This window comes from Plecotus auritus, assembly GCF_963455305.1.
Source record: "Plecotus auritus genome assembly, chromosome: 3".
Taxonomy (NCBI): Eukaryota; Metazoa; Chordata; class Mammalia; order Chiroptera; family Vespertilionidae; genus Plecotus; species Plecotus auritus.
The window spans coordinates 210,221,284-210,233,098 of NC_137772.1; the positions used below are offsets into that span (position 1 = coordinate 210,221,284).

At 39.1% G+C, this 11,815-nt stretch overlaps 1 protein-coding gene across 1 annotated transcript in view; it reads left to right on the top strand.

Moving 5' to 3' along the window:
* APAF1 (apoptotic peptidase activating factor 1) overlaps positions 1-11,815 on the top strand; it is an 84,690-nt gene that overhangs the window by 35,865 nt on the left and 37,010 nt on the right. Inside the window, exons 15-17 of the mRNA XM_080661082.1 lie at positions 1,197-1,328; positions 5,263-5,388; positions 9,544-9,705. Coding sequence (XP_080517208.1) covers positions 1,197-1,328; positions 5,263-5,388; positions 9,544-9,705 — 420 coding nt within the window. The remainder of the gene's footprint in view (positions 1-1,196; positions 1,329-5,262; positions 5,389-9,543; positions 9,706-11,815) is intronic.

An 11,815-nucleotide genomic window follows, 5' to 3' on the forward strand; every position in this document is an offset into this window, starting at 1 on the left:
CCACTTGAAGAAGGCTCTGGAGTGTCCAGACTAAATTGAGATCTTGGAGAAATCTATTTCTTGATATATTGGACTCTCTTAGGTGACTTTACAACCAACTAGTTAATTTACTCTGTAACCTTTACTCTGAGTCAGACTTGCAGTTGGCCACTTTGAGCAGTTCCAAAGTCAAAATTATAAGGAGTAAAAGGAAATAATACCAAGTTTCTCTTTTCTAAGAATTCAAAATTTAAAGCAAGAGACAGAAATTAAAAGAACTTCATAATAAAGGAAACTCTCTGGACCTCTGGGGAGTGCTTTGATGAGATAAAAAGAAAATGCTATGAGAGGGACATTAGTACCTCTGAGAAGTCCAAAGCCCAGTGAAGAGTGATTAGGTAATTTATTTCATTTGTTTATTGTTAGATGGAGTAGACATGCTTAGTTAGTCATCTTACATAGTAATTAGAATGATGATTATTTTTTATTGTGAACTCAACACTGCATGAAGCTTTATACTATTCATTTTCTTAAATGATCAGTTTCACTCTACAACTTGCAAAGTAAGTATTGATCCTATTTTTCAGATGAGGAAATAGGTTCAGAGGGAAATTATTTGCCCAAACTCATGGAGCCAGGATTGAAAGCTAGGTCTCCCTCAGAATATACAGTCTATTTTTTTCACTGAGCCATCTGCCTATACTTACTTATTGGTATCTTGAGATCATCAGAACACTTATCATATCCTTTTTCCCATTTGATACCATTCTTGTGGGACAGGTATACGTATTCCTTAAGAGGGAACTGAGGTACAGGAAAATTAAGGACTTGCCCAGGGACACTTAAATTAAAAGTGGGATAGCCAGGTCTTGGATTTCATCATTCCCAGCAAAGTCCATTATTCCATTCGCATATAGCACTTCTCTGCCTGCATTCATTCACATGAACATCTAAAATCTTGCCTTTGAAGACTGTAATATTTTGAGGAGATTCCAGTTATGCTATAGAAAGACACATGTATAGACTTGTAAAGTAAGCTTTTTATAAAAAAGCTATTTGACATGTTTTAGGGAAGTGGGAGGTATTTATTAGCATCATCTATGCCTGAGAAAATCTGAGAGACAGAATGGATAGCATCCATAAAGCAGTTCATATTTTATTTGCTTTATTTCAAAATAAGAGGTAGTGGTAAATTTTATTTTGAAAATTTTCCTTAGATTTGGAATTCTGTGACTGGGCAACTGGTACAAAGCTATGATGAGCACTCAGAGCAAGTCAACTGCTGCCACTTTACCTACAGCAGACATCACCTTCTCTTAGCCACTGGGTCAAGTGACTGCTTCCTCAAAGTAAGTGTGGATAATGAGAATTATGTAGATAAATTTGTAGACCCATCAGGACATCGCCTTTGACTTTCTTGTACATTGTATTAATCAGGGCTCTTTTGGTTGCAGTGACACAGATTTTCATATTCGCTCACTCAACAGTAACAAAGAATATATTATTGGCTCATGTAACTGGAAAGGCTAGAGGGAGCATGGCTTCAGGCAGAGCTGATTCCAAATGCTTAAACTACGTCCTCAGGCTCTAACTCCCTGTCCATCTCTAGACTTGGCTTCCCTCTTTGTTGGTTCAGGCATGGTATCTCTGTGTGACAGGAAATAGAGCTATTCTCAGCTCGGCTTATATAGGTCTTACAGCTCATAATCACAGAGGAAGAGAAACTTGCTCTTTCCCAGATTCTGCATATTTAATTTTAGAGAAAGCTGTAGTTGACCTGGTTCTGGTTACATACTTATTGCTAAATAACCCTACTAGCCGGTAGGATGGAATCCTTAGATTGACCAAGGGTCACAAGTTTAGTCATGTAGAAATTGGACAGATGAGGTAAAGTCAGCTCCACTTGAGTTATAAGTGGGGTTTGATTTAAAAGAGGTTTTGCCCTAACCGGTTTGACTCAGTGGATAGAGCATCGGCCTGCGGACTGAAGGGTCCCAGGTTCGATTCCGGTCAAGGGCATGTACCTTGGTTGCGGGCACATCCCCAGTAGGGGGTGTGCAGGAGGCAGCTGATCGATGTCTCTCTCTCATCGATGTTTCTAACTCTCTATCCCTCTCCCTTCCTCTCTGTAAAAAATCAATAAAAATATATTAAAAAAAAAAAAAGAGGTTTTGTTGTCAGAAGAAGGGGGGAAAAGGTATCAGTAGGAAAAAAAAAGCAAAAAACAACAACAACCCTCTAAAACCAAAATTAGATATTCATGTCACATGTTTGCTAATGTTTATAATTACAAATTATAAAAGAGTCTTATCTTTTTTCCCCACTTAAGTGGCATACTAAAGATAGCTAGATTAAATTTTCTTGGATCCCAGAAATGTCTGTTAACTTCTTTTGGATTCTTTTTTTGGTTTGGTTTATGCCCTTTCTTTGTAAATGTCACACCATTTTTGCATTGGGACATTGCATTTTTTGGTGAAGTGGGTAAAACATTTCAGTTTGGAAAACCTCGTAATCTCTGTGTTTTGACATTTAAATAAGCTATTTCAAAAAAATTTATGAAAATATGGAAACATTTGTTGAAAATTGCCCCCTTCCCTTTTCAGGAAGTTGAACCTTTTTCTTTTTTTTCCTCCCAAAGAGAACTCTAAAAAAAAAAAAAAAAAAAAAAGATAATTTTTAAAGAGTATATATTTTATTGATTTCAGAGAGGAAGGGAGAGGGACTGAGAGATAGAAACATCAATGATGAGAGAGAATATTGGCAGCCTTCTACTGGGGATTGAGCCTGCAACCTGGGCATGTGCCCTTGACCAGAATCGAACCTCGGACCCTTCAGTCCGAAGGCTGATGTTCTATCCACTGAGCCAGTGGTTGGCAAACTCATTAGTCAACAGAGCGGCAAACCGTGACTCGCGAGCTGCATGTGGCTTGTGAGCCACAATTTGCCCACCACTGCGTGACTGAGCCAAACCAGCGAGGGCCCAAAGAGAACTTTTATATAGAAGCTCAGTGTGTAGAAGAGATAAAACCCACTTTTCTTGTGTTGAGGTGGGGGTATGGGCCTGCATTTCTAGTCTCTCTTGTTCCCTCTCTTACTCTCCCCCCCCCCCCCCCCCCCCGCCTTCCCCTTAGTGCCTTTTCAGACATGTTTCTTGAGTCCCTGGGCCCTGCAGACACAATTTGAAAACACCAGATTGGATCAAAATAAATATAGTAGCATAAAATTATCTTACAATTATAGAACACTTTTACTCAATAAAGTTTATCCTGTTGAGTAAACCACCATTAAAAATAAGACCGTTATACCATTTCAGAAAAGCTCTGCTCTATTTGAATGAACCCATTCTAAAACTAGATGACTTTTATAGTATATGTGACTAATTTTGATGTTACTGTTAACATTTTGTAGGGTGAGGAAGTTTATATTTCCTCCATTTATTTATTATTATTATTTTTAATATATTTTTATTGATTTCTGAGAGGAAGGGAGAGGGAGAGAGAGAAACATACATGATGACAAAGAATCATTGATCGGCTGCCTCCTGCATGTCCCCCACTAGGGATCAAGCCTGCAAACCGGGCATGTGCCCTCACTGTGAATCGAACTGTGTCCTCCTGTTTCATAGGTCAATGCTCAACCATTGAGCCACACTGGCTGGGCTATTTATTATTTTTTTAAAAATATGTTCTTATTGATTTTAGAGAGAGGAAGGGAAAGGGATAGAGAGAAATATCAATGATGTGAGAGAATCATTGATCAGCTTCCTCCTGCATGCCCCCTACTGGAGATCAAGCTCGTAATCTGGGTATGTGCCTTGACCAAAATCGAACCAGTGACCTCTTAGTGCATGAGACAACCAACTGAGCCACACCGGCCAGGGCAATATATTTCCTTCTGTTAAATGTAGACAAAAATCTCTAAGATGTCGGAAGGGATTATTTGTTAGTCAAAAGTTTTAATTACGAACAAGTTTTACTGCTAAGACCTGTCATACCACACCTGTGTTATCCTGAGGGCTATTAGAGCTCACTTCTTGTGATTCTTGAACTGAGAGAAGCCAATAAAAATATGTAAGTCTAAAGCTGCCCCCATGTAACTCGCCCCTCTGAGGAACTGGGTTTACCTGGTACTGGCTGGGATAAAGGAACCAAGCATGGAGATGACCATGAAGAACCGGACTTACCTCACTTTCTGATCATTTCCTAAGGATTTAAATTAATTGTGGGGGATACTTGATTTACCCTTTTGTGTTTAGTTAGCATAAATCACCAGAGATTACTATTGTCCCCTTTATTTGCATTTTTAAATACTTTTCAACCATATCCAAAAGGAGAGGAGATAGTAATGAACTCCTCTGCTATCCACCATCTAGCTCCAACAATTATCAACATTTTCCCAATCTTATTTTATTTTCCCACAAACCTCAATTTTTTTGGACTAGAGCATTTTTATTACATCCTAGATATCATCTCATATTATTCCAAAATACGTCATGTACACATTTCCCCATTAGTCTCAAAATATATCTTTCTACCATGGGTTGATTGGGGTCAGAATCTGAAGTTCAGGTGGCATTTGATTGTTATTATGCCTCTTAAGTCTTGTTTATTCTATAAAAGTTCCCCTTTCCCTCTGCCTATATTTTTTATGCCATTGATTGGTTAGAGAAATTGAGTCATTTGTCCTGTGGAATGTTTCAAATGCTGGATTTGGTTGATCAATTCCTGAAGGTATTGTTTAATTTCCTCTTCTGACCCCTTATATTTCCTGTCATATATTTAGTAGTATATCTATCTTTGCTATCCTTGTATTTTTGAGTCATTTTTTAGAGCATTAATAAATTTTAGCTTAGTTAGCACACTCAAGGTTTGCATTGGGAAATCTTAGAAATGACTACTTTTTGAGTTGGATAATCTAGCATCTAAAAGAATTTGGGGTGATTTATTTTGCATATTACTTATTATAGAGCTGAGTAGAATAATAATGACGCCAAACCACCTTGTTAAAATAAGCAGTAATTGTTCAGTTACTTAGTGTTCAGACTAAAAGTCCAGGCGAGCCTTTGAGTCCCTGAGTGGATTTAGGTGCTGACCTAAGGGTTGCCCCATTACTTGTTAATCACAAGTTCACCTTTGTGTTTCACACCTTTGTGTTATTGTGAATTGAACATCTGCCTGTAACTGAAAAAGCTTAATTGAAATGGAAGAAAGAACTTGACATGATTTCTAACTTTCCCCCATTCAGTATTAGTTTTTTAGTTATATTTTTATCTTTCTCAAATAGCTCTGGGATTTGGATCAAAAACAATGTCGAAATACCATGTTTGGCCACACCAATTCAGTCAATCACTGCAGATTTTCACCAGATGATAAGTTTTTGGCTAGTTGTTCAGCTGATGGAACATTAAAGGTATGCTTTTGTTTATCATTAAAATGGGTTGTAATTTTATGGCCTTAGAATTGGGTCATGGAATTAGGCTTCTGTTTCACATTTCTGCAGAAAGAGCTTCAACTTCCAGGACCTTATTTAATGTAACTGTAATTACTTGTCATAATGATTGTTTATTCATGGATTACTACCTTATGCTTTAAAGTTCATAAATTTGATTTCTTAATTTTTAAGATATATTTCATTTCATGACTTCATAAAATCTTTTGAGACCTATGGGGTCAAATTTGTAAAGGTCCTGCTTTTATTTATCATTTATTTATCCCGTCTTTTATGTTATTCCTGTTTTTAAGAAGTCTCACTGGGGGAAAACTCAGAGCTAAGGAAAAAAGTTTAGTTCAGTCCCCTAAGTCAGTGGTCACCAACCGGTGGTCCATGAGGTCCGAAAGGTTGGCAACCGCTGCCCTAAATTATAGTTCTAAAAAACCCAAATTCTTTTTTTTTGTAGGTTTTAGACACATTCTTTTTTTAAAAAATAAATCTTTATTGTTCAGATTATTACAGATGTGTTCCTCCTTTTTCCCCCCATAGCTCCCCTCCACCTGATTCCCCCCCGACCCCATACCCTTACCCCTCGCCACTGTCCTCATCCATAGGTGTAAGATTTTTGTCCAGTCTCTTCCAACACCCCCCACGCTCTCTTTCCCCCTGAGAATTGTCAGTCCACTCCCTTTCTATGCCCCTGATTCTATTATATTCACCAGTTTATTCTGTTAGATTTTTTTTACTCACTTGATTTTTAGATTCACTTGTTGATAGATAGGTATTTGTTGTCACTTTGTTGTTCATAATTTTTATCTTTACCTTTTTCTTCTTCCTCCTCTTCTTAAAGAATACCCTTCAGCCGAAACCGGTTTGGCTCAGTGGATAGAGCGTCGGCCTGCGGACTGAAAGGTCCCGGGTTCGATTCCGGTCAAGGGCATGTACCTTGGTTGCGGGCACATCCCCAGTGGGAGGTGTGCAGGAGGCAGCTGATCGATGTTTCTCTCTCATCGATGTTTCTAGCTCTCTATCCCTCTCCCTTCCTCTCTGTGAAATATCAATAAAATATATTAAAAAAAAAAAAAAAAAGAATACCCTTCAGCATTTCATATAATACTGGTTTGGTGGTGATGAACTCTTTTAGCTTTTTCTTGTCTGTGAAGCTCTTTATCTGCCCTTCAATTCTGAATGATAGCTTTGCTGGGTAGAGTAATCTTGGTTGTAGGTTCTTGCTGTTCATCACTTTGAATATTTCTTGCCACTCCCTTCTGGCCTGCATAGTTTCTGTTAAGAAATCAGCTGACAATCGTATGGGTACTCCCTTGTAGGTAACTAACTGTTTTTCTCTTGCTGCTTTCAAGATTCTCTTTTTGTCTTTTGCCCTTGGCATTTTAATTATGATGTGTCTTGGTGTGGTCCTCTTTGGATTCCTTTTGTTTGGGGTTCTCTGCGCTTCCTGGACTTATAAGTCTATTTCTTTCACCAGGTACGGAAAGTTATCTGTCATTATTTCTTCTAATAGGTTTTCAATATTTTGCTCTCTCTTCTTCTGGCACCCCATAATTTGGATGTTGGTACGCTTGAAGTTGTCCCAGAGGCTCCTTACACTACCTTCATATTTTTGGATTCTTTTTTTTCTGGTTGGGTGTTTTTTGCTTCCTCATATTTCAAATCTTTGGTTTGATTCTTGGGGTCCTCTAGTCTACTGTTGGATTTCTGTATATTATTCTTTATTTCAGACAGTGTATGTTTAATTTCTGACTGGTTCCATTTTTTTGGCATTCTCATTAAGATCCTTGAAGGTCTCACTAAGTTCCTCAGAGGTCTCAATAAGTTTCTCGGCGGTTTCTAGAAGATTCTTGAGTAACCTTATAACTGTGGTTTTGAACTCTATATCCAGTAGTTTGCTTTTCTCCTTTTCTTTCATTCGTGACATGTTTCTTTGTCTCCGCATTTTGGCTGCTTCCCTGTGGCTTTGTGTGGTAGGTGACCTATAGGGCCCAGTGGCTCAGCCTCCCCAATCACCTGAGGTGGACACTCTTGGTGCACCCCTTTGTGGGCTATGTGCACAGCCTTGTTGTAGTTAAGCCTTGATTGTTGTTGGTACACTGGGAGGAATTGACCTCCAGGCCAACTGGCTGTGAGGATCAGCTGTATCTACGCTGGGAGAACTTCTGTGCTGGAGACACACTTATGGGAGAAGACTTGCAAAAGCTTCTGTGCTCAGCTTGGATGGGGCGGAGTCTCAGGGCCGAGCAGACAGCATTGGTTTCCCATCAGCCCTGCTTAATAGGCCCCTGTGTCTCAGTGTCCCATGGTAATTGTGCTGCAAGCACCTCTGAGAGAAAGCCGCCATCGAGTTCCGCCCGCTGCCAGACCAGTTTCTCCCCGAATGAGTGTGGGTCCCCAGAGTCTCGCCCCAAACTGGAGTTCAGTGCAGTCGGGAGCTTTTGTCTTCCTCCTGGTTGAGAAAGCCAGCCGTGTACTCAGTTGTCCGCCCTCTCCGCGTACGTGCCTTGGAACCTCTGCCTTCCGCAGGCAGTTCCTCTGAGTCTCAGTGTGCTTTTCTCTTTCCTGACAGTCCAGTTTCACCCCGTATGAGTCTGGGTCTCCAGAGTCTCGCCCGGAAGTGGAGTTCAGCGCAGTCGGGAGCTTTTGTCTCCCTCCCGCTTGAGAAAGCCAGCCGCGCACTCAGTTGCCAGTCCTCTCCACGCCTGTCTCAGTACCTCTGCCTCCTGCAGCTCCTCTGAGTCTCAGTGTGTTTTTTTCTTTCCTTCTAGTTGTAGAATTTCCACTTAGCCAGCCTTCCTGTGGTTCTGGATGATGTCGTTTTGCCTTTTAGTTGTAGTTTTGAAATTGTTGTGCGAGGCAGCAGTTTAGGTGTTTACCTATGCCGCCTACTTTGTTTCCTCCTCTGTCTGCTTCTTGTTCTTCAGTTGCTGTGTGACAGTCCCCAATTTCTACTTGTAAATATTTTCTTTTTAGTTCAGTCATTTTCATGTGTCTTGTATTTCTCTGGTAAGGTTGAGTATAGGTTTATGATTGGCAGAGACCTTGTCATCTTCTTGTTGTATCTCTTTGATGTTCGTAGAACACAGTTAAACTTAAAACATGCAAACAATACATTTTATTGGCATATACCTCTTCCAAGGAAATACTTGAACTCCTTTGGGCACTTTTTTGTTAGAATCTCTAGAAAAGGAGATATGTTAAAGCTACTAGGTAACTCCTAAATTATAGTAAGATAAATTCTCTTGATACTGATCCTCTGGTTGAATCTTTCTTAATTTTAATTTTAATAAAATAAAATAAATATTTTTATTGATTTCAGTGAGGAAGGGAGAGGGAGAGAGAGAGATAGAAACATCAATGATGAGAGAGAATCATTGATCGGCTGCCTCCTGCACATCCCCAAAACCCAGGCATGTGCCCTGACCGGGAATTGAACCATGATCTTCTGGTTCCTAGGTCGACACTCAACCACTGAGCCATGCCAGCCGGGCTGGCTGTCATTTTTAATGTTGAACTCCTGATGTCATACTCTTTAGATCTTTTGTGTTGATCTGATGGGGTATTCAGAGAAAAATCTTCAGTCTTCTACCTGTAGAGTATGTCTGGCTGACAAGTTCTGAGAAGATTTCTAGGCAGAGGTTTCAGCATATCTTCTAATTTCCCTGTTTGCAGAATGGTGTCTCTGGATGCTAGATTATAACTCGGCTTGGACTGGGTCCTGTGTTCACGTCTGGTGCATGCTGTCCATGCAGTAGATGTGAAGTGCACTTCACACGTGGCACAGCAGAGGGCAGCAGTGGCAAGTTGTTCATCTTCATCTCACTTTTCTTCCAAGCTCATCCTTACTGTCCACACAGCCTTCTCCACACATGCAAGGCTCTTTGAACATTTTATTTAGTTTTCCATTCTGCATTTCAGGCAGTGCTTCCAATTGTTTTCTTTTTAGGAATATACTGAATAAAACTGGAGTTCTTAATTTAAAAGTTTTATAAAAATAATAAGGAAAAATAATCATTAGGTAAAGTGAGTAGTTTGTGGGATATTTAATCCTGGTGGCATTCTAGAGGTGTGATTTGAGATTAAAATAAACTTAAAATGTTTTGGTTATGTTTTTAATTAAAGCTTTGGGATGTGAAATCAGCAAATGAGAGGAAAAGCATTAATGTGAAGCAGTTCTTCCTAAGTTCAGAGGAGCCTCAAGAGGATATAGAAGTGATAGTGAAATGTTGTTCGTGGTCTTCTGACGGTTCTAAGATAATGGTGGCAGCAAAAAATAAAATCTTTGTAAGTACCAATATTTTAAAAAGCCAAAATTAAAGAAAATTAAAACTTCTGTTGATTTTTGCATTTTTACATTGTTTATTGAAATAAAAAAAGTATAGCTACATGATTTGGCTCTGTGCTCTAGGGGATGTCGATAGGCCTTGTGAGAAAAGGTCTCCATGGTCATACAGGTTTAGGAATGGTATGTATTGCTTCTCTCTAATAAGTAATTAGTGTGTACTAACCTATTTAAGGCTTCAAGAAGTCCTACAATACAGAAACAATTTGTGTTGTTTAATCCAGTGTTCCTCAGATTTATTAAGAGCATAGAATACTTTCTGCATCACTTTTTTAAAATTTTTTTTTATTAAGGTATTATATGTGTACATATCTTTTTTTTTTTTTTTAAATATATTTTAATGATATTTTACAGAGAGGAAGGGAGAGGGATAGAGAGCTAGAAACATCGATGAGAGAGAAACATCGATCAGCTGCCTCCTGCACACCTCCCACTGGGGATGTGCCCGCAACCAAGGTACATGCCCTTGACCGGAATCGAACCCTGGACCCTTCAGTCCGCAGGCCGACGCTCTATCCACTGAGCCAAACCGGTTTTGGCTATATGTGTACATATCTTACCTTTGCCCCCCCCACCCCACTCCCATACATGCCCTCACCCCCCAATGTTTTGCATCTGTTGGTTACTCATATGCATGCATATAAGTCCTTCAGTTGATCTCTTATTTCCCCCACCTCTCCCTAACCTTCCCACTATAATTTGACAGTCTGTTTGATCTGCATCACTTTTTGTTGTTGTTGTTTTACAATTTTGAATATGTTGGTTCAGGTGATTAAAACTTTTTTTTAATCCTCACCTGAGGACATGTTTTCATTGATCTTGGAACAAGAGGAAGGGAGAGAGTGAGAGAAAGAGAGAGAAACCTCAGTCGGCTTCCTCCCGAAAGCACCCAAACTAGGAATCAAACTCACAACCTGGGTACATGCCCTGACCAGGAATCGAACCTGCAATCCTTCGGTTTACAGGACGACGCCCCAACCACCTGGCCAGGGTTTAGGTGGTTTCCAAAGTGCTTTCTTACCCCTAAAATTTTGTGATTTTGTGACTGATAAGCAAAAAATACTCATCAATGCCTGAAGACAATTGTGAGATTTCTATGAAGTAAATGAGGAAGATATGCAAAAAAGTAAAAGACAGGGAAATGCCTTCCTCCTCTTTCAAATCTAATAATAGCTTATATTTGTAATTTCTTTTCATATCAATACCCAAGGGACAAGCAGATTGCAGTTGCCCAATGATAATAATGAGACAAATGAGGTTTATTTTATTTATTTTTAAAATATATTTTATTGATTTTTTACAGAGAAGAAGGGAGAGGAAGAGAGTTAGAAACATCGATGAGAGAGAAACATCTATCAGCTGCCTCCTGCGCACCCCCTACTGGGGATGTGCCCGCAACCAAGGTACATGCCCTTGACCAGAATCGAACCTGGGGCCCTTCGAGTCCGCAGGCCAACGTTCTATCCATTGAGCCAAACCGGTTAGGGCGACAAATGAGGTTTAGAACAGCCAAGGAATTTGTTCAAAGTTACATCCCAACTTGGAGATCCAGGTTTTATGGCTCAGCAACATTCCATTCTAACAGTAATTTTAGAAGACTTGAATAAGAGATATTACAATTTTATTTTTAGCTTTATTGAGGTATAATTGACAAGTAAAATGTAAGATATTTGAAGTGTATAATGTGATGATTTGATATATCACTATACACTATGAAAGGATTCCCCCAATCAAAATAATACAACTGTTATCTCACATGTTTACCTTTTTTTGATGAGAACATTTAAGTTCTATTCTCTTCACAAATTTCAGTTATGCAATAGTGTTCTTAACTATAGTCACCATGTTATACATTAGATCCTCAGACCTTATTCATCTTATAACTGAAAGTCTGTATTCTTTTACTAACCTCTCCCTTTCCCCTCATTTCAGATATTACATTTTAAAGAACACATTGAAATATACCATATGGTTATATAAAAATCCACTGAGGGACTGTTTATATTATTATTATCGATTTAGTAGCTATAACCCTTAGCTTTTTGAGGAACC